A 23,658-nucleotide genomic window follows, 5' to 3' on the forward strand; every position below is an offset into this window, starting at 1 on the left:
CTATTATTTTCAAGAAACACTGGCAAGAAATGGAATGGCCAACTGCACAATTTGGGTCAGGGGAGCACAAGCCGGGATCAGGGTCGGGGAGAGTGGGGCAGGGAAAAAGACCGGGTTCAAACACTGCAGCACAGGATACCGAAACCTCACACCCCTGACCTCAAGAAGACCAGACCAGCCCTCTTACTGGATGCTGCCCAATCTATATCCATGGGGACTAGAAACTTGTTTTTCAGACTTTGGGTCAATACCAAGGGTAGAAAGGGAGACTGTCTAGGGGGCGCACCGGAAGCAGGCAGGATGAATCGCAACTCAGGATCTAGGTAGCATTTGGAGCACGGACAGAGGCAGTAAGCCTATCTATAGCATTTGCAGGGGAACATGGGTGGGAGAGTGCTGTTGCACCCATGTCAACAGCGCATTGGCCCCTGTGGACTAGATGGACCCTCAGTCCGACCCAGCATCATGGCTCTTCTCACACCAGTGAGCCCCACCTACCTTGTTCCCATCCGGCTTGTCCACAAGAAAGACTTCGCTCCAGATCTGAATGCCCGTCGTCTCGCGCTCCGAGCCTCCTCTCCAGGAAAAGCCAGTCAGCGGCTCGTTGTAGTCCCCGACCCAGTCCACCAGATCCTTGCGAGGCAAAGAGAGGGCAAAGCAATGACCACCCGCGTGGGCAAGGCTGCTGCCATCAGCGGGACTGGTCAAGGGAAGGGAGTCCCATGTCACTACCTGCTTCACAGGCTTCACTTAACACCAAGTTAAAATTTATTTATAGACAGTTAAAATACTGGGAGAATAAAAAGGTCTTCACCTGGCGTCTAAAAGTATATAATGTAGGTGCCAAGCAAACCTCCTTAGGGAGCTCATTCCACAGTTGGGGTGCCACAGCAGAGAAGGCCCTGCTCCTCCTGGTAGCCACCTGCCTCACTTCCTTTGGCAGGGGCTCACAGAGGAGGACCCCTGAGGATGACCTTAGGGTCCAGGCAGGTACATATGGGAGGAGGCGTTCCTTCAGATAACCTGGCCCCAAGCCGTTTAGGGCTTTACATGTTAATACCAGCACTTTGAATTGGGCCCGGACCTAGACTGGCAGCCAATGAAGCTGGAAAAGGACTGGCGTAATGTGGTTCGTTCATGTTGGGAACTTTATATCCAAAAGGCAGAGTTTAATGAAGAACAAGCTCATAGAATAGTAGAGTTGGAAGGGGTCTATAAGGCCATCAAGTCCAACGCCCTGCTCTGCACAGGAATCCAGTGTAAAGCTTCGCTGACAGGTGGCTGCCCAGTCTCTGCTTAAATACTTCTAGGGGCAGAGACCCCCCGCACCTCCCTGGCACCTGGTTCCATTGTCTGACTGCTGGGACATTTTTCCTGATGTTAACCAAAATCTGCCTTCCTATAACTTGAGCCCATTATTTTGTGTCCTACAGTCTGGGATGAGAGAGAACAGGTCATGGCCCTCTTCTTGTGAAAACCCTTTAGGTACTTGAGAAGTGCTCTCATAGCCCTCACCCCGCCCACCCCTCAGTCTCCTCTTCTCAAGGCTAAACATGCCCTGTTCCTTCTATCTTTCCTTATAGGACTTAGTTTCTAATCCCCAGACCATCTTTGCTGCTCTTCTCGGAACTTGTTCCAATTTATCTGAATCTTTCTTAAACCGGGGTGTCCAGGACTGGGCACAGTATTTGTGGTGAGGTCTGACCAGTGCAAAGTAGAATTGAATGATTACTTCCCATGATTTAGAAACTATACTTCTATTGATGCAAGCTAAAATTGCATTTGCCTTTTTTGCAGCTGCATCACACTACTAACTCATATTCAAATTAAGATATTTGAGAAATTCTGTCATGCACCAGAGCCAGAGTTGAACCAACATCCTTGACTGTAACAATGATGAGTGAGGTCGATCACACTGGCACGTTGAGAACATCCATACGGAGTCCTGCTTGTGACAAAGTCATTGAGGGATGGGTTCTACTCACCCTTCCCATTTCTAGAACTTTTAATTTGCAAAACGTTTTAACATCCTTATGGCATTTTGCCCTTGGAACCATTACTGCTTCCGCTACACGGCTCTGCCACAGACTCACTGAATGGACTTAGGTGAGTTACTGTTCTCTCAACATCAATACTTACCCACCCAAAACATGAAGCAATAATACTGGCCTCCTTTGCAGAATTACAAGACCACATGGACGATGCATGTAAAGCTCACTGGGCATGTGCTAAACATGTATGCCAAAGGGATCTCTCCAAGCTGGGAGAGTGGGCATCCAAACGGCAGATGCGGTTCAATGTAAGCAAGTGTAAGGTGATGCACGTTGGGGCAAAAAAAACCTACTTCAAGGATAACCTAATGGGATCTGAGCTGGCGGTGACCGAACAAGAAACACAATCTTGGGGTTGTGGTGGAAAAGCTCGATGAAAATGTCCACCCAGTGTGCAGCCGCTGTAAAGAAGGCAAACTCCATGTTAGGCATTCTAAGAAAAGGAATTGAGAATAAAACGGCCAATATCATACTGCCCTTATACAAATCTATGGTGCGACCGCACTTGGAATACTGTGTACAGTTCTGGTCACCACACCTAAAAAAGGATATTATGGAGCTGGAAAAAGTGCAGAAAAGGGCAACTAAAATGATGAAGGGGCTGGAGCATCTCCCCTACGAGGGAAGGTGACATCAACTGGGATTGTTTAGCTTGAAGAAAAGGAGGCTAAGGGGAGACAGGATAGAGGTGTACAAAATTATGCATGGTGTGGAGAATGTGGAGAGGGAGAGATTTCTGTCTCTCTCTCTCTCAAAATACTAGAACCCATGGACATCCCATGAAGTTAATTGGTGGGAGATCCAGGACAAATAAAAGGAAGGACTTCTTCACACAGCGCATGGTTACATTATGGAACTCACTACCACAGGATGTAGTGATGGCCACCAATTGGGATGGCTTTAAAAGGGGGCTGGATAAATTCCTGAAGGAGAAGGCTATCCATGGCTACTACCCCTGATGGTCGTGTGCTACCTCCAGTATCTGAGGCAGTAAGCCTGTGTGCACCAGCTGCTGGGGAACATGGGTGGGAGGGTGCTGTTGCACCATGTCCTGCTTTGTTAGTCCCTGGCCGACGGCTGGTTGGCCACTGTGCGAACAGAGTGCTGGACTAGATGGACCCTTGGTCTGATCCAGCATCAGGGCACTTCTGATGTTCTTATTACTATGAAGACTGAGAAACCCTCATAGTAAGTTATTTGAAGGAACGCCTCCTTTGAAGGTTATTGAATGCCTCCTTTGAAGGTATTTGAAGGAACGCCTCCTCCCATATGTACTTGCCCAGACCTTAAGGTCATCTACAGGGGCCCTTCTCCGTGAGCCCCTGCCAAAGGAAGGGAAGAGTAGGGCTTTCTCCGCTGTGGCACCCCGGTTGTGGAATGAGCTCTCCAGAGAGGCCCGCCTGGCGCTTTTCGTCGCCAGCTGAAGACCTTTTGATTCTCTCAGTATTTTAACACTTAATTTTAACTTAAATTTAAATTGTACTGTTCTAACTCTGTATTTTAATCTTATATCAATTTTGCTGCGTGGTTTTTATCCTGGTTGTGCTTTTTATATTGTATTTTGTATTTGTGCTTTTAACCTGTTGGTTGTTTTATGATGGTTTTAATTTTAATTGGGCGGTATAAAAATGTAACAAATAAATAAATAAACGGTGGCGGCCTGCAGATCAAGCGTTCTCTAGATCATGCAATGCACCTGCCTCAGGGTGCCAAAGCCTTCAAGATGTCCCGTGGCTCTGCAGTCCCAGGTGACTCCTCCTATGCTGCGTTTTCTGAACTCTGCACAGCCCCACTCAACCCTAAATCTCCACATCCGGCATGGCTGCAGCTTTGGGCAGGTTCTGGGGGCAGGAAACCTTCTCCCCTCCTGCACAGGACAGACCTGTTCCTTCCTCACCGCAAGCTCCCTGCTTGACTCCCACGTGGCAAGTCCAGAGCAGGGGGGGGGGTGTCACTTTCAAGTGACAACCCTCCCACCCACCACCAGCTCACAAATCTGCCCAACTTTGCCTAACGCTGCCAACCTGAGCATGCAAAACGAGGCCACAGCCTCCAGGGCAGCCAACACCCACCCAGTGGAGACTGGGGACTCCAATGTCAGTGGGGCAGAGGATCCGCTCCAGGTTTTAGTCAGAACTCTAAAGGAGCTCTCCAAGGCGAAGCACTTTAGATCGCGCCTTGTGGAGTTCTGACTGAAACCTGGAGCGGATTCGCTGCCCTGCTGACATCGGAGCCACCAGCCTCCGCTGCATCCACCTACCATGTTGTACATGTATCTTAGCATGAAGTCCATCAGGAACGACTTCCCCTTTCGAAACGCCCCAGCCACAGAGACGGCAACCACCTCCCGGTCACGGACGGCTTCGGAGAGCAAGATGCGGTTGAGGGCGGCTTCGTCCAGCTCAAAGGAGTGGTCATCCTTCACAATGAGCACCTGCACGGGGCGGGCCTTCCCGTCCGACTCTTCCTCCTCAGAGCTCCACTCGTACGTCTTCTCTGAAAATCCACCTGCGTTTAAGACAGCCGCAGCCAGGTCAGGCCCCAGAAGGTCAAGGTGAAAAGACAGGTCTCCGGAGCAAACGTGGACTGCTGATTCGCTGAAGTAATATGAGCACGAACAGGGCCTGCGTCAGGGAACGGGGCTTAATCCTTCCTCTAACCCAGCCTTCCTCAACCTGGGGCGCTCCAGATGTGTTGGACTGCAACTCCCAGAATGCCCCAGCCAGCTCTGGTGGCTGGGGCATTCTGGGAGATGCAGTCCAACACATCTGGAGTGCCCCAGGTTGAGGAAGACTGCTCTAACCAGTCATTCTCCCCTTTTCTGCTTAGCAGTCGTCAGGCTTCCACCTATGACCTGGACCCCCTGAGCAACTCCTCAAGGATCTCTGCCTCCTTAAGAGTCCCACCTTCCTTCCTCTACCTTCCCCTTTCCAGTAATGTAGGGCTTTGGCTGTAGACACGGGATGAGTGACACTCCAGACACTTCAGGTTTAACACAACAGTTTACTAGTAAAGTAAAACAAGCAACTTACCACTAAAGGTATTTCGTCAATAGAGCTGAGTGACATAAAAGGCATTAAAGGGAAATAAAAGTTGCACGTTCTTTTACCCTAGGATGCACCTAGACTTCTTCAAGCTGCATCTTTCTGCTCCTTCCTCCTGGTGTGGTCTTTCTCTGGCTGGTTCTCTCCTTTCATCCCCTCTTCTCCCAAAACTGAAAATAAGGTTTCAATCTTGGAGAAATGAAACTTAACTGGGAGATGGATCTTAACTGGAGAAACGAAAGGACTCTCCCAATAGAAAAACTCCGAGCCTATAAGTCCTGACCCTTTTAGAACCTTGCCTCTGTAGGCCACAAACCTTCACAGCAGTGGTGTAGTGGAAAATGTTGAAGCACAGCTGCTCATCATGACAGCCCCACAGTTACCATAGCGTGGTGTAGTGGCTAAAGTGTTGGACTAGGAGTTGGGAGATCCGGGTTCTAGTCCCCACTCAGCCATGGAAACCCACTGGGTGACTTTGGGCCAGTCACAACCTACCTCACAGGGTTGTTGTTGTGAAGATAAAATGGAGGAGGAGGATTAAGTACGCTATCTTGGGTTCCTTGGAGAAAAAAGGCGGGATATAAATGCCTAAATAAATAAATAACATGCAGACAGCGAGTCCTATCAAGGAACCAGTTCTCGTAAAGCTTAATTGCCTGTTCAAGCCACTCCTAAAATATTTTGCATTACAACAGGGGAAAATATACAGTTCGGGGATAATTCCTCCCCCTCCCAGCCCCCCCCCCCCCCCGATGAGAAATGCAGTTAAGCTCAGAAGGATAAAAGATTGTAAGCCTGTGGGCAGGGACTGTCAAGAAATACTTTTGTAAGCCGCCGTGAGAGCCTTTTTTGGCTGAATGGCGGCATAAAAATCCTTAAATAAATAAAAAATAAAAGGGATTCTGAGTGTGAGAGGGGGCTGGTTGGCATATTTGTCTCAGCTAATGCAAAAGTGCTGTGCTGTGTCCGTGTGGCTCTGCTACACCCTAGAACAGCCTTCCTCAACCTGGGACGCTCCAGATGTGTTGGACTGCATCTCCCAGAATGGCCCACAGCCTTGGCTGGTCATGATTATTCAGCACATCCAGTGTCTGTGCACTCTCATCTCACACAGCTTTACAGTGCAGCTTGTGGGCAGGGTGGGGGTGGAAATGCCCAAACCTGCGCATGAAGCATTATGCATCCAGGTTGCATTTTTGGCAGGTCAGGGGGTGAAGACTGATCGTCTTTAGCGGGTTTCTAAACCAGGCCTGGCAGATTTCGAACACATCACAGGGCCTAGGCCTGTGTGATTAAAAAGCGAGATCATTAAAAGGAAAACGAGCCCCCCCAGTTCAAAATACCCGGGGTTCATTGCACAAGATCCCTGACGCTGAACCTGAGGCCAAAGTACCCAATGGGCAGGTGAGGTATTTGATGCTTGGCCCCCCCCTCGTCCTGCTGTTCTGCTGATATTCACAATTCCAGCACGCCAACCTTAGAGAGCTCCGGTTCTGACTGAAATCTGGAGCGGAATCATCACCCCACTGACTTCGGAGCCATCAGCCCCCACTGGTTGCATCACCCGCCACATGACCCATTTTTTAAAAAAAACTGGAGATACCAGGAGCTGAACCTGGGAACATCTCTGCTCAACGCACGTATTCTGTGACTGAGCGACACTCCCTCTGTGGGAACCATTAATTCCAATCACAAACTCTCAAACTGTCAATTATCAGTGAGCTTGGCAGGGTTTTAAAGCTGCTTTTGCACTGCAAGGTCAGCCTTATTATTTTTTTTCCTGGCACGGACCGGCACAGAGATGACTTCCAAGAAAGCTATTTCTGGCTCCAGCTGATTCTCATTTGCCTGGGAAATAAAGGGACAAGATCTATCCCTCTCTCCCCAAAACTAATTTCTCTTGTATTCAAGCCAATCACGTGTTGCTTTGCCAACAACTTACTGCCACCGATGCAGTTACATCACCGTCAAGCTGTTTAATACATAATCAGGAATGGCATCCTTTAAAAAAACCAAAACGGTTCCTCGCAGGTGCAATAAAACATGAACCAGAACAAAACTGGGGCAACCCAATGTGACAAATGCCTACATATTCCTAACCTTGGCTTCCTGAGTGATAACCATATTTTCAGACCTGGGCCATAGCTAGACCTAAGGTTTATCCCTGGATCATCCAGGGGTCAAACCTGTTCATCTAGGTGACACACAGGGGATCCAGTGCTCAGGCAGGGGCGAACCCTGGATGATCCCAGAACAAACCTTAGGTCTAGCTGTGGCCCTGGTCTCCCATTCAAGCTCCATAATTTACAGTGGACACCACCAATCAAAGAACATTTCGAGTGAGATCCTCTGGAGTCTCCCCTGCCCTCCCTCTGCATGTGCTTTACAGAGGCCATCTCTCAGTGAGCAAACTTTGCATGCCCAAGCCCGCCGATTCAATCCCTGGCATCCCTCATTTAAAAGGGGGCAGCGCCAGACAAGGCCCCTGAGACAGAATTTGCTACCAACCAAAGTAGCTGGAACAGAAAAGGCAAGGCACTGAGGAAGTGCCAGTTTGGACCTGTTGACTTCAATTGTGTCCCACTCTTACAGCTTCTGAGAAGAGAGAAAGTTAGTTCTCTTACAAGACAAAATCATGGGAGTCATCTGTTGAGACGGCAACTTTGATCTCACTGAGGTAGTCAACCCATCTCTAGGCTGGACCACTTCAGACTACAGGTAGGAGGCTCACCTGATGCTCTTCCACATGTTTTGTTTTTGTTTTTTAAATCATTGCACACAGAAAATGAGCATGTCAGGGAGAACGCCAGCCTGGGACTTTTCTCCTTGAGATCTAATTTTCTAGGAGGAGGGAAGTTAGACAAACTAGAATCTTGCGGCCATTTATCATGTCATAATTTTTCACCAATGCATCGGATGCAAGTCTATATACACATGGTTGGCGAGGTAAGAAGGGGGAGGAAACAGAGACATCAGAAGGAAAAGAAATGCAGAAAGAACAGAAAGGAACACGGCCTTCCCCAACCTGGTGCCTTCCAGCTGGGCTGGACTACAACTCCCAGAAACCCCCAGCTGGGCATATTATTCACAGTGACCATTTAGATTCCTTCCTATGGGTTCCCACCTGTAGTCTGAAAACATGCAGCCCAGGCTAAGGTTTACCACCTCCAAATAACTAAACAGGATTTCGGGAAGGGCAGGACCGACCAAAGGAAGCGTGTATCCACACCAGACGATTAACTTACTTCTGGAATTCATGGATCCAAGATAATAGAATCATAGAATAGCAGAGTTGGAAGGGGCCTACAAGGCCATCGAGTCTAACCCCCTGCTCAATGCAGGAATCCACCCTAAAGCATCCCTGACAGAGGGTTGTCCAGCTGCCTCTTGAAGGCCTCGAGTGTGGGAGAGCCCACCACCTCCCTAGGTAACTGGTTCCATTGTCGTACTGCTCTAACAGTCAGGAAGATTTTCTTGATGTCCAGCTGGAATCTGGCTTCCTTTAACTTGAGCCCATTATTCTGTGTCCTGCACTCTGGGAGGATCGAGAAGAGATCCTGGCCCTCCTCTGTGTGACAACCTTTCAAGTATTTGAAGACCGCTATTATGTCTCCCCTTAATCTTCTCTTCTCCAGGCTAAACATGCCCAGTTCTTTCAGTCTCTAAGATGTGCTCAGGGATGCTAGCTTTGCTCCCTCAAGGGTTTTATTCATTTATTTATTTTTAGCAAGCAATGATAGCTAAAAATGGAACATCTCTATGCAGGAGCAGCATACCTCTTAGTCTAGACACTGTTGGACAACTGTAAAGATGCCTTTCTTGAGAACTTCTCTGGGGAATCTGGCTAGCCACTGCTGGAGACAGAGGACTGGATAGACCTTTGTTCTGCCCCAGCGAGGCAATTCCTACTAGGGCTGTGCTCTGCTTCGCTTCGGATCAGAGAAGCGATAGCGAGGCGGCCTGAGTCGCCTCTGACAAAGGCGGAGACGGATTGGGTCAGGGGAGCTGCGGATCGAGATGAAGCGGATCAAGACCAAGCGGATCCTTCGCCTCGATCTGGAGCTCCGAAAAAAAGGTAAATGGGGGACTTACCTGGCGCTGCCACAGTCCGTGCGGTGACGGTGGCAGAGCCATGTAAGGGGCAGGGGGAAGGGCAACTTACCTGGCTCCGTCGCGGTCCGCCGGTGGCTTCAACTGAGGCCGAGGATTCAAACCGGAAGACCAGGCCGCAGCGGCCTGGTCTTCCTGTTTGAGTCCTCGGCCTCAGTTGAAGCCGCCGCCAGACCACAACGGAGGCAGGTAAGTTGTGAGGGGGTAGGGGGGCCTTACCTGGCATTGCCGGTGCCGCTGCAGAGCTCCGGTTCAGATCTGGAGCTCTGCAGCGGAGTGGACCATAGGCAGATCGACGCAGGGCAGAGCGGACCTGATCCGGAGTGGATCGGGGGGGGTGTGTCCATGCACAGCCCTAATTCCTACATACTTAAGGATTATATCTACAAACTATCTCACCACAGGTGCATTTTCAGCTGGGGCAGAGTTTGTTCTTACCTTCCCTATTTAAAACAGTGCAATGCAAGCAGGTATTTGCCCCCTTCACAGCCCCACACCAAAGGGAGGGGAAACAGAGAGAGAGAGGAACAAGCGTTTGTCCGGGTTTTTATTTTTAAATATCCGTATTTTCTGTTCAGCCCAGCTAGAGGCAAGAATTGCCTGGTGTTGCATCAGTCGCTCTAAAGGTCAAAGTGATAATTGTTTAATTGGTTAACGACCTGACAGGAGTGATTGATTGTCGATCATGTTGTAAATTGTTAGAGACAGATAGTGCTGTGTATATAAGTCTTGTGTAGAAGCATATCTGTACTCTCTCCTGTGTGACAAGTGATGTTCTGTGAGTATATCTATATGATACTGTAAATAAGATCTCTAAGTCTATGCCTCAGTAAAAGTGTTGCTGAAGAAATACCTGTTGCTGTTGTTTGTGTTCCTGGCTGTAATCTTTTCTCTGAAATCTATCAGAAACCGCTGTATGCTCTGCTAATCTCTCTTTGCTTGGAGAGGAATTTTATCATAGACCCAACAGCGTTAGGGGAATAATCCTGTCAACCTGGGCAGCTGCTCCAGAGCAATTAGCATGGGAGGACTTGTTACAATGAGGGGGTTTGGTTCTCCTCGGTGTCGCAGCTGCTTGCTGGGAGAGTGAAAGGCCCCGATGGGGCCAGGGTAGAGAAAGGGGCGCTTCAAAAAGCATCTCCCTGCGTGAATGCTCCCATTTTCTTTTGAGGAAGAACCCGGCTCTTCATAGGCAGGCCTGCCCAATTGAACTTTAAAAGGTCTCAAAAGAAGTTGAGATTTTAACAATGTATTGGTTTAATGTTTTCAATCCGTTTTATGCATTTTATATTTTTGTATTCAGTGCTGTTCTCCTCCTCGATCCAGAGGGAGAGGCGGGTAAGAAATAAATACCTGACTCCAACAACAACAAACGTGCTGAGGGACAAAGAAATGATGATTCTTAATGAACAAACTTGTTTTTAAAAATGCTTAAAGGCACTTCACCTACATCGCCTCAGTAATTCTTACAAGAACAGCACTCCTGCAAGGTAGGCCAGTATTATTATTTCCATACTGCAGATGGCAGGGCTGAGGACCAGAGAGCAGTGGCTTCCCTAGAGCAGTCTAAGGCTACCGAAAGAGTTCATGGCAGAGGTGAGATTCGAACTGGGGGCCTTTCTGGCTCACAGCTGACATCCCTCGTCACCACCACCTCCTCTGGCTTTAGGTCCCTCCAGTTCTTTATACCCAAAAAAACCTATGAGAAGGAGACCTGTGTCGCTACAAATTTAATTGACTTTGATACCACAGACGGAACTCTTTTTAGCCATAAAGGTATAAACATCCAGAAGTTCTCGGATAGTATTGAAAGTCCTATTTATAGCAGTATAAGGGTGTCTCTTGGAAACCAAGAATCACTGCTGGACTCAAGAGGATATGATATAAAACACCCAGAGCACTGTGGAAAGAAGCAGGCCGACAACTCAAAAAGCTTGAATAACTCCTCAGATCCAGTGGCGGCCTGTGGAATTCCCATTTTTCACATGGCCCACGAAAGGGCTCCTACTCTTAAAGGCCAAGCTGATAAAGAAAACAGCATGGCACAGATGCTATAAGGATGATGAACCCTAGACTAATGAGGAAATAGCCCTTTTGGACTCTTTCTGTGCGTTGGACCTAGAAGCACAGAAAGATATCCTGAGGCGTCTGACGTCTTTGAGAGAACATTTGATAATCAGGCAAGCAGAATGTGCAAGCCCGTTGGCTAAGAGAGAAGCACCCGGGTCAGTAGAGGACCGTGCCCAAATCCACCAGAAAAACGATCAAACCAGTGGGAGGGGAGTTGGAAATGGCTCCCATGGAGGGGAGAAAGGTTCACAAAGAGGTCTGGGTATAGTAGAATTTACTCGCCAGGATAATAAACTTGCGCAACGTGACCCAGTGGCCAAAGAGATCTCTGCAAGTGCCAGCAGACTAAAATCTCCAATATGGGCTGATATGCGATATTTGGAAGAAGAGGAACTAGGATCACTGGAAAGCCCTGCTGAACCTGTATACCCCCTCATAAAGGTTGAGGGCGACAATGTCGCGATTTTATGCCCTCGTCTACACGTGGTGCACGACATCGAGGCCGCCATTTTGTTTTGGGGTTTTTTTTAAGGATAAGGAGCGCAGGAGCGCTCGGCCGAAAGGTAAGCTGTTTTTTAAAAAAACAAAACCTCGCCTTCCCCCCACCCCACTCCCGATGGGCACAGAGCTCCTGCCCCATGCCCAGCTCCTCGCAAGGAGCTTGGACAGCCTGGGACGCCCACCCACACATTCCACGGTCTCGGGATCATCCCAAGACCATGGAAATAGCGGGGGGAAAGGCTATGCTGATAGCATAGCCTTCTCTTCCTGGAGAAGAGAAGAAGGAGGGGAGACATGATAGCACTCTTCAAATACTTGCAAGGTTGTCACACAGAGGAGGGCCAGGATCTCTTCTCGATCCTCCCAGAGTGCAGGACACAGAATAACGGGCTCAAGTTAAAGGAAGCCAGATTCCAGCTGGACATCAGGAAAAACTTCCTGACTGTTGGAGCAGTACGACAACGGAACCAGTGACCTAGGGAGGTTATGGGCTCTCCCACACTAGAGGCCTTCAAGAGGCAGCTGGACAACCATCTGTCAGGGATGCTTTAGGGTGGATTCCTGCACTGAGCAGGGGGTTGGACTCGATGGCCTTGTAGGCCGCTTCCAACTCTGCTGTTCTATGATTCTATGATTCTATCCTGGGGAAAGGGAGGGATCATGCCTCCCTGCTCCCAGGATGCCCTGTGCATCATGTGCGGCTGGTCCAGCTATGCCCTGAGAATCAACCAGCCCAAGCAAGCACACTTGCTGACCTCCAACCTAGTTCAAGCACTAGTAGCAATTTCTGGCAAGCGAAGCATGGGGGCACCTCGAATCCACAACCTGCTGAGTCACTATTCTAATCAAGCTACCCCACATAGGTTCAGAACTGGCTAATCCAGGGCCCTGGAAAGAAAATCCTTCCATTCATCAAGTGCCACCACTGCTGGTAAATATGGTACCCGGTGCAAGTTGCAGTCCAGAATGCTTACACCTATTTTGTACATGGACGTCCGGCTGCAGCAATGTTAAACACCTTTTAAGAACATAAGCAGAGTCATGCTGGATCAGACCAAGCGTCCATCTTGTCCAGCATTATGTTCTCACAGTAGCCTGCCAGCTGCCTGTGGGAAACGCACAAGCAGGACACGAGTGCAAGAGCACCCTCCAGCCCATGTTCCCCAGCAACTGGTGTACACAGACATACTGCCTCTGATACCTGAGACTTACTGCCTCTGATACTGGAGACAGTACATAGCTATCAAGGCCATTGACAGCCTTCTCCTCCAGGAATTTATGTAACCCCCGTTTTAAATCCAAATTGGTGGCCATCACTACATCCTGTGGTAGTGAGTTCCATGGTTTAACTTCCCTTCCCAGAGAGCTTCGGCTATTGGGCGGTATAAAAATGTAATAAGTAAATAAATAAAATCAATAAATTTATCTGTTCTGAATCTTCCAGCAGTCAGCTTCATGGGATGACCCTGTGGAGTTCTGGTATTTTGAGAGAGGTTCTATTAAGGCAGCCTAAAATCGCATTAGCCCTTTTTGCAGCCACATCACACACTGCTGTTCATGTCCAATTTATAACTGACTGTAATCCTGATATCTTTTGCACATGTACTGCTGTCAAGCCAGGTGTCCCCCATCTCTCAATCCTATTTATGTACATTTGTGGGGAGGGGGCACTATTTTGCCATAAATCAGAACTTTGCATTTTACTCTGTTGAATTTTGTTTGGTTAGTTCCAGCCCAGTTTTGCCCTTCTATGATATTGTTGTCTTCTGAGGTGCTAGCTATCCCAGCCTAGTTTTCTGCCACCTGCAAATTTGATGACAATGTGGTTTTATTTTATTTTTTACATTGTTCCTTTATTTTGTTAAGTGCCTTGTGCATCTCCAGACAGAAAAGCAACATATAAATTAAGCGGAATAAATCGATGCATACATACACAAACCAACTCTTCCTCACACGGATCCAATCTCCTAGCGCAGCCTTCCTCAACCTGGGGCGCTCCAGATGTGTTGGACTACAACTCCCAGAATGCCCCAGCCAGCTGGGGCATTCTGGGAGGTGCAGTCCAACACATCTGGAGCGCCCCAGGTTGAGGAAGGCTGTTAGCGGATCATGTGCAGTGCCACACCTTCCTGCCTTCAGATGAATTAATCCGTTCACACTCATCCTCCTCTACAGCCACTCCACCCCCACCCCGCACTGAACCCAAACAGGAACATAAATTCTGTCCGAGGTGAACGCTGGTTTCCTGATCCGAATTCCCCCGATCCACCTTTCTCTGTTACCACAATGCTTAGTCTAAAACAGATCAGAACACCCCCACCCCAGCACAAAGAATAACCACTGAAAAGAGCTGGGGGAGAGGAAGGGGGGGAGTCCTTCCTTTACGAACCCCCATGCAATGAAGCAGCCCAGGGCCCCATGATGGAGCAGCCACCCCCGTTCTCATCCGGCGTGTCTGTCTGAACGGCTTGGGGCGAAGGGGGGGAGGAAGACCCCCTTGCTGAAGCCCCCCCCCCCCGCCTCGCCTCGCCTCGCCTCGCCTCGCCTCCCCTCCCCGGCCGGCCTCATTGTCTCCTCTCCTGCCCCCCCACCCCGGATCTGCCCAGGGCGGCTGCGTCCAGCACTCGGGCAGCAGCAGCAGCTGTCGCAAGGGAGGTGGGGCGGCGGGGCGAAGCCGACAACCGGGGCAGACACAGCGCTCGGGGGCGGGGGGCTCGGAGGGTCAGCAGCCGCCTCCTCCGGCCCAGCCCAGCCCAGCCCAGCCCGCCTGCCCACCGAGGTGGGGCGGAGCCGCCGGAAAACGCCTTCGAGCGCCAGCCGAGCGCCGGAGATGCGGGCTGCGAGCCGGCGTCCCCGGGGACGGGGCGTGGAGCTCCCGCCGGGCCGAACTGGGGAAGGCCGAGCTAAGCCCCGCGCCTCTCCCCGGGCCTGGATCCCCCGCCCCACCCCGATGCCCAGCCCTGCCGAGTCGACGCGGGTTGCGGCTGGCCACCTACCCCAGCTGTTCCGCTCCTTGCGGCTCTTGGCCATGGCCGCCTCTCCCGGCCCGGCCTCGGACGAAGCGGACCTGGAGGCGGCGATGGCGATGGAGGAGGAGGAGGAGGAGGCGGGCGCACGCAGGCGGGCCGGCGGGCGGGCGGGCGGGCGAGCGAGGGAAGCGCCTGCCGCCGCGCTCAGCTCCGCATCCCCGCCGGGAGGGCGCAGCGAGGAAGTGCCCGAGCCGGGTCCGGCGCAAACGCGGCTCCGCGGGGAGGGCGCGCCCGCTTCCTCACGCGCACGGGCCGCCCGCCGGCCGCCGCCACACCAGCCGCCAGTCCCGAGCGCGCTCCGAGCACCTGCAGGCTGGCGGCGGCCGTGCCGACGACACGCGCATCACGGGGCGCGGCGCGAGGGCCCGCCTGCCTGCCCGCCCGCCCGCTCGGCGGCGCAGGACGAAGGGTCGGACAGCCGCTGCTGCTGCTGCTGCAGTGCAATGCAATTGCGCTCACGGGGCTGCGCCACGCACGGCGCTCCTCCTCCCCTGCGGGAGGGCAGGCCGGGAGGCTCGACCCGTGTACAGAGCCACGTGTGAATCGCACGTGTCTACTTGATTCGGGCTTCCCGTTGGGGACCACGCCTTTAAAAAGAGATGATAGAGCTGGGCGACTAACACGATGAAGGGGCTGGGAAGCATCTCCCCTAGGAGGGAAGGTGACATCAACTGGGATTGTCCAGCTTGGAGAAAAGGAGGGGAGACAGGATAGAGGTGGACAAAATTATGCATGGTGTGGAGAAGGTGGCCAGGGAGACCTTTTTCTCCCTCCCTCAAAATACTAGAAGCCTGGGTCATCCCATGAAACTGATTGTTTCATGCACCATGTACATTGACAGCACCATGTACATTGATGGTGCTATATAAATAAATAATAATAATAATAATAATAATAATAATAATAAGTGAGAGATCCAGGACAAATAAAAGGAATGACTTCTTCACACAGCGCATAGTTAAATTATGGAACTCACTACCACAAGATGTAGGGATGGCCACCCATTTGGATGGCTTTAAAAGGGGGTTGGATAAATTCTTGGAGGAAAAGGTTCTCGATGGCTACTAGCCCTGATGGTTGTGTGCTATCTCCAGTATTCGAGGCAGTAAGCCTGTGAGCACCAGTTGCTGGGGAACATGGGTGGGAGGGTGCCGTTGCACCATGTCCTGCTTTGCTAGTCCCTGGCCAACAGCTGGTTGGCTGCTGTGCTGGACTAGATGGACCCTCGGTCTGATCCAGCAGAGCTCTTCTGGTTCTTATGTAGGGTACAAAGGACGTGACCGTTCCTTTCAGTATAACTAAGTACAGTTTAGTCCAGTATAATTTATATAAAGCCATCATTACGCATGGTGGCGCTTGCCATGACAGGGGGCAAAAGAACAGGTCCCTGCCCCTAGAAGCTTGCAATTGACAGACACAAAGGAGATGACAGAAGAAGCAGAGGGAAATGGAGGCTGGGGAACCAGGAAGATACGCCAGCCCCTGGGGCATGTGTGAATTGGTTTCCTCCTGTTTCAGAGGCTGGGCCCCTTTACAATAGGTGTTGCCCACACAATCCCCCCTCCCCACGGATTCCTAGCCGAAGGAGGTATTTTAAAGTCCAGAGGGTACCTGTCATCCAAAGGCCCAGTGTGACAGAATTGCAGAGGATGTCCACAGTAGCATTCCTGGAAGTTAGGAAGCCAGAGGGCATCTTGAGACAGTTGGTCCAAATAAAAGACAAACAGGGAATCTGGGGACGTCTTCACAACCAAAGATTTACTGTAGCACTCCTGGGTCAGAGTCCAGCTTATCAGATGTACCAGGTGGTCACCTAAGTAGATAGGTATATAGAAATGAGACTCCCCGTAGCCACGCCTGCAGGGAGTCACGTCTATTTGCATGAATAAACCAATTCTAGCAGTTTTCATCTTCATCAGGAGCAGAAGTTTTGTAAAGCCAAAGGGTCTTAATTGCTCATTCAAGACCAGAACATCCCAAAATATTTTGCATGACATCATGCAATATTGTCAGCTGGGAAAGTTCACACACACCTCGCCCTGCCCCCCAGGTTCTGTGAGAATTGCATCTTTGCTCATAGGGAACAGGGGCGTTTGAGCGAGGGGGGGCAGAGGAAGCAGCACCCTGCTAATAAAAAAGTGCCGGTGTAGTGTCTCTTCGAGCCCTGTGTCCACTACACCACTGCCATGAAGACCCATTGAGTTCTCTGGGACTTCCCTAGGTACTGGTTCCTCTCTATTCGGCCCTGGTTAGGCCTCATCTAGAATATCGCATCCAGTTCTGGGCTCCACAATTCAAGAAGGACACAGAGAAGCTGGAGCGTGTTCAGAGGAGGGCAACCAGGATGATCAGGGGTCTGGAAACAAAGCCCTATGAAGAGAGACTGAAAAAACTGGGGGCATGTTTAGCCTGGAGAAGAGAAGATTGAGGGGAGACATGATAGCACTCTTCAAAGACTTAAAAGGTTGTCACACAGAGGAGGGCCAGGATGTCTTCTCGATCCTCCCAGAGTGCAGGACATGGAATAACGGGCTTAAGTTAAAGGAAGCCAGATTCCAGCTGGACATCAGGAAAAACTTCCTGACTGTTAGAGCAGTACGACAATGGAATCAGTTACCTAGGGAGGTTGTGGGCTCTCCCACACTAGAGGCCTTCAAGAGGCAGCTGGACAAGCATCTGTCAGGGATGCTTTAGGGTGGATTCCTGCCTTGAGCAGGGGGTTGGACTCGATGGCCTTGTAGGCCCCTTCCAACTCTGCTAGTCTAGGATTCTATAAGTGTTCATAGGATTGCAATCTTAGGCTACCACACTGCACACTTCGCTGCGAGCCATCTCCACTGAACTCCACAGGCCTTACTTCTGAGTCGACATGCAGAGGGTTGTGCTGTGGTTCGTTGAGTTGGCCCTGATAATCTGGTGCTAAAAGGGTTCAATTATGCTGCATGAAGAAGGCGACTTCAAATGAAATATGGATGATTTGATCTGGCTTGAGTGAGGGTTTGGGGGAGATTTACAGGAAGACCCCCTAAAAGACCCCAGATATGTCTGAAATACCCCCAGAGGTATTTTCCAGACCCCTGAGCCATGGACATGAAAACCCTGAAGTTTGATTTTATGCATAAAATCAAACTTCAGGGTTTTCATGTCCATGGCTCAGAGGTCTGAAATATACCTCTGGGGGTATTTCAGATATGAGTCTGGGGTCTTTTAGTCTGGGGTCTAAAAGGCTCATCGGCGTTGCTGCTGTCTGTCAGCAACAAACTGAAGCTGCCTTGTCAGTGAGGGTCAGGCTGTCCGGTGTCAAGGGTGGAGGGCAGGTTTCTCCACCCACCCACCCACCCACTACATTGTCTCCAACAGCAGTGCTTTAATTCCCCTCCTAAGAATGAATAGCAATCACTCAGGGACAGGAGTGGGGTGAAGGACACCCCTACCTTTGGCACAGAAGCCTCAGCCTGGGTTCTGTGTCTCGGCCACACCAAAGTGTGCCTGAAGGTCGTGAGCCACCTTTTACTTACTATAATTTGTTCTGCTGCTGTTAATCATGGAGAGAGTGTGATTTCCCTGGCAGGTGGGAATCTCCTTTGGTCACAAACACACGCCCTCTAGTTCCTGCACTCTCACCTGGCAGTGGTCACAGACTGTCAAGCATCGCTTTGCATCCTAAGGGCTAGAAACTTGTTGGTTTGGTTGTTTTTCTTTAACCCACCGAGATTCTCAGGAAGTTGGATTCTATGCAAAGAGCCACATTCTGCAGTTTTCCTTTGTTTGCATGGGATTTCACAATACTCCACATTGATCAGAGTCATGGAAAAGCAACAAGCCTTCGACCACCCCACCGCCAGACCACCTAGGACAGTTCATCAGCTTCTGGCCTAAGAACATAGAATCATAGAATAGCAGAGTAGGAAGGGGCCTATAAGGCCATTGAGTCCAACCCCCTGCTCAATGCAGGAATCCACCCTAAGGCATCCCTGACAGAGGGTTGTCCAGCTGCCTCTTGAAGGCCTCTAGTGTGGGAGAGCCCACAACCTCCCTAGGTAACTGATTCCATTGTTGTACTGCTCTAACAGTCAGGAAGTTTTTCCTGATGTCCAGCTGGAATCTGGCTATCTAGCAGTCCAGGATCACCCTCTGTTTGCTGCAAGATAAGTCAACTGTCTCAGAAAATGGCTGTCCCTCCATGCTTTTAGCTGCTGTCCCATTCTTTGCAGTCCCATTATTTATTTATTTATTTATTTATTTATTACATTTCTATACCGCCCAATAGCCGGAGCTCTCTGGGCAGTTCACAGTCATTATCCCCAGTCATGATGGCTGGGAATAACAGGAGCTGTAGTTCAAACTCTTAAGATCTTTAGAGGAGGCATAAAGAGAACTTGTAACTATTCAGATATGGGGATTTTGTCATAGAGACGCCCAGGACAGAGCGAAGCCAATATGTGTCCACCGAGAATCATGGCTGATGGCAACTTTTGGTTTTAAAACAAGACATTTAGCGTCAACAACAGCTGGGGGGCATTTTCAGCACTGGCACAGGGCCCCAATCCAGACTACAAGCTTGCAGCTGCTTTTTTTCCTCTTTCCCCCAAAATAAAAGTGGCTGATTTCAGCATGCTTTTTAAAAAGCATGAATGATGGAAAGTGTCGTTTGCAATGCTTGACTGTTATATTGTTCTGTCTCAGAGATTTGCTTTCCTGGAAGTAAAGGCATGGGAGAAGTCTGGACAGCTCGGTCTTGCCTGTTAGAATGTGGCAGCACAAGTATGGGCGTGGGCAATCCCATCCTCTCTCACAAGCATATGCCACATGCAAGGGTTATATGTGGCTTTCTGCGCATGACTGTGTTGCTGAACCCATTCGCAAGAACCCATTCCATGCGGATCACCCACAAGAAAGGAACTACCAAAAGTCACCTGTTGGCCAGAAAGTGGTTGTGTGAATCGGGCCGTGGAATGGTTCAAAACCATTTGTATTCTAGAGGCCACTAGTGTGAAGATTTGATATTATTTTTTTCTGACAGCTGTCTCCTTCATGGTTATAAAGTCTGTGAAGGTTCGATTTTGTTTCATTTACAATTATTTATGATTCTGGGACAACCCAACAGATGAATCAAAAGCTGACGCCGCTTTCCCCAACCTTGTGTCCTCGTGTTGGACTACAACACCATCAATCCCAACCAGCAAGGCCAGTTGCTGGGGATGATAGGCGTTGTAGTCTAAAACGTGGGGTGGCTTTTTCTTTTTACAAGGCTGGGGAAGGCAGACCTAGACAGAGCTTCCTGGGTAGCTCGCTGTTTTGGTAAGATGTGATCTCATTCTCACCTCCAGTGGCTGTTTGGTGTCACCCACATAATTGCTTCTTGGGTGTTTGGTGTATTGTATCCTGGAACCACTTCCTATGTTTTGCATGCCCATGGTTTTTGTTTTTTTTAAGGAAGTGCTGATTATATTTGTGGTGGAGATGTATTACCACAGGCCCTGCAGAGAAAGCCACTGCTATAGACAAAGCCGTAGACCTCCCTGCAAATTATGAATGAAGGAGTTTCTCTGCCATTCACAAACACCCATCATGAGATCCAAAACACGATTCAGCAGCATTTTAAGAAGCAATTAAAAATATCTGATATCCTGCAACAATTATTTATTTATTTATTACATTTATATACCGCCCCATAGCTGAAGCTCTCTGGGTGGTTTACAAAAGTTAAAAACAGTGAACATTAAAAAGTATACAAAATTTAAAACCATCAAAAATATAAAACCAACAGTATAAAACAGTATCCATTTAAACAACAACAGTTCTGGGGTCCATTAAAAAAAAACCTTAGCATATGTTGTCAAATGCTGTTAAATGCCTGGGAGAAGAGAAAGGTCTTGACCTGGCACCGAAAAGATAACAACGTTGGCGCCAGGTGAGCCTCATCGGGGAGATCATTCCATAATTGGGGGGGGCACCATTGAAAAGGCCCTCTCCCTTGTTGCCATCCTCCAAGCTTCCCTCGGAGTAGGCACTTGGAGGAAGAGGACCTTAGATGTTGAGCGCAGCGTACAGGTAGGTTCATGTCGGCAGAAGAGTACCATCAGGTATTGCGGTCCCAAGCCATGTAAGGCTTTATAGGTTAAAACCAGCACCTTGAATTGGGCTCAGAAACGTATAGGCAGCCAATGCAGGATTAGGTGGGGAGTGAATTCCTGCTGATTCTGCTGAATCTCTCAGCGGTGTTTGATACCATCTGCCGTGGTATTCTTCTGGAACATCTCTCCAGGTTGGACCTTTGGAGGCACCGTTTGTGGTGGTTGTGATAATTCCTGGAGGGTCATTTCTAAAAGGTGGTAGTAGGGGACTTTTGTTTAACCCCATGGTGCTTGGCTTGTGGGAACTTTGTTCTATCCTGGAGGAATCTTCTTCAGAGGAGGAGCTAGAACTCCCAGAGACAAACAGCATCAAAGAGCCACCCACGCCAGGAGATGGAGCACGAGGTGCCTGGGCCCTACTGAGGAGATGTCTGCTGGTCCATCTCCACAAAAGGAGGTGAGACTAGTTGTGGTCTGGGAGACCAGGCTATCTCAGTCTTCATGAGAAAGGCCAATCACAGCCACTAATTTCCCACACCTGAGGCAGGGGCATCTGTAGCTCACCTGACTAGGAGATAAATTGTGGCTATGTGGATGGTCAGATACAGAGTTATGAATCTTATTTAATTGTTTCTAGCATCAAGAGATATAACTATGGGTGGTGTTTCCTTACAAGCCTGACAACATAAAATTGGTACCAATAAATAGACATTTATGACCCACCTGAGATAATAACATACCTTCATCAAGATGAAGCTGACCACAAACATCCCTAAACGCATGGTTACAATTGCTAATGTTGTCAGTGGCAAACATATTCTTAATAAAAGTAAAATTCAAGTTCATCTTAACCTAACACTTAATATAGAAATTTCATGTTTGCCCTAAATAGCAGGCACGGTTGACAGAATTTGCATCAGCAGGCTTCTCATTCTCCCAGGATCTCTCTCTGCTCAACCAGGTCAAAGTTTTATTAATTATAACTATCTGCAAAGCATTCACTCTAGTCCCTTATCTTAAACAAACCTCTACACAGCTTGCTTCAGACAGGAGCTTCAGGTCTTGCACCAACCCCCAGGAAGGCCTCTCCCCAACTCAGCCTAAAGACGGAGAAGGTCCACCTCCACCTGGAAGCTTTTCTCCCCCAAGAACTAAGCAGCCCACTTGCTGCAAGTTCCATGGCTCCGGTTCCATGAACACATTTTGTAGTCAAAGCTCGCTCATAGCATATATGGAACGAAATACTCCTATTAAAAAAAGAAAGAAAAAGATTCTTGTCAACCTTACAACCGATGCAGTTTGCCACATTCAGTTGAGGTAGGGTGACCGTATGAAAAGGAGGACAGGGCTCCTGTATCTTTAACAGTTGCAAAGAAAAGGGAATTTCAGCAGGTGTCCTTGGTAGGCATGCAGCACCTGGTGAAATCCCCTCTTCATCACAACAGTAAAAGCTGCAGGCGCTATACTAGAGTGACCAGATACAAAAGAGGGCAGGGCTCTGGAATTAAAGTTCCAGTAATAAAGCTTTGTTTAAATCGTCTGTCCTTATGCCCAGCTTTTCATCTTAAAGATCTGATTTGAATATGGCAAAAAGCTAAAATATCCTACCTAACTGCAAGCCCTTGTCGGGTGTTAACTTATCATGTTTGTTCCAATGAATAGAATTGCATTTTGGTGTTTTTTTTTATGAAAAAGAATTGAATCCTTTTTACAAAGTACTGTCAGGTTATGTGACATGAACTTAGTGCAAATACATTGGTCTAAAGCACACGTGTATTTGTGTTTAGGCAGCTTTACTCCTTTTAGGGGAAGTGAGATGTGTGTATTTACATTGGAAGCATAATATTTTATCATGAATGCTCTCATTTCACTGTTAATTTTTCATGTTAGGTTGTGTTAATGGATAAATAAAATCACAAATTTATGGTTCTCCATATTTGGCAGTGTGTTCTGACATATTCCTTCAGGACGTATTCAGCATTACAAAGTGGGATTGGCGCCTAGACGCCAAGGAAGGAGAGTGCAATATTGCAGAGGCAGTTAGTTGCTTTATTTATTTATTTATTTATTTTATTTAAGCATTTTTATGCTGCCATTCAGCCAAAAAAGTATTTCTTGGCAGTCCCTGCCCACAGGCTTACAATCTAAAAGACATGACACGAAAGGAAAGGGGATTGGGAGGGAGGAGTTGGAGGAGGGGGGAAAGGAAAGGAAATTCAGGCACTACAATCATAGTTGCAAAGTTCAGCAGTGACAGTTGACAGTTGGCAGCAGAAAGGAGGGGGCTCTCAGCTGGAGCTGGACCCAGGCACGATGGAGAGGTGCCTGGCTGCTGCTTCCTCCCTCACTGGTGGTCTCTGCAGAGACAGTTGGTAGCAGGAGGGAGGGGGGCTCTCAGCTGGAGCTGGACCCAGGCACGATGGAGAGGTGCCTGGCTGCTGCTTCCTCCCTCACTGGTGGCCTCTGCAGAGACAGTTGGTAGCAGGAGGGAGGGGGGCTCTCAGCTGGAGCTGGACCCAGGCACGATGGAGAGGTGCCTGGCTGCTGCTTCCTCCCTCACTGGTGGCCTCTGCAGAGACAGTTGGTAGCAGGAGGGAGGGGGGCTCTCAGCTGGAGCTGGACCCAGGCACGGTGGAGAGGTGCCTGGCTGCTGCTTCCTCCTTCGCTGGCGGCCTCTGCAGAGACAGTTGGTAGCAGGAGGGAGGGGGGCTTCTACATTGAACTTCTACATTAATGTTAGGAACATAATTAGTGCATAATTCTGAGTAAAGTTCTT

General features: G+C 49.3%; 1 protein-coding gene across 1 annotated transcript in view; it reads right to left on the reverse strand.

Annotated features, from left to right (window-relative positions):
• ATL1 (atlastin GTPase 1) overlaps positions 1 to 14,823 on the reverse strand; it is a 41,637-nt gene extending 26,814 nt beyond the window's left edge. Inside the window, exons 1-3 of the mRNA XM_063118237.1 lie at positions 14,773 to 14,823; positions 4,312 to 4,559; positions 499 to 633 (exon numbers count right to left, since the gene is read on the reverse strand). Of these exons, the coding sequence (XP_062974307.1) occupies positions 499 to 633; positions 4,312 to 4,559; positions 14,773 to 14,806 (417 nt within the window). The 5' untranslated portion in view covers positions 14,807 to 14,823. The remainder of the gene's footprint in view (positions 1 to 498; positions 634 to 4,311; positions 4,560 to 14,772) is intronic.
• Positions 14,824 to 23,658: the final 8,835 nt, after the last annotated feature.

This window comes from Elgaria multicarinata, chromosome 2, assembly GCF_023053635.1.
Source record: "Elgaria multicarinata webbii isolate HBS135686 ecotype San Diego chromosome 2, rElgMul1.1.pri, whole genome shotgun sequence".
Taxonomy (NCBI): Eukaryota; Metazoa; Chordata; class Lepidosauria; order Squamata; family Anguidae; genus Elgaria; species Elgaria multicarinata.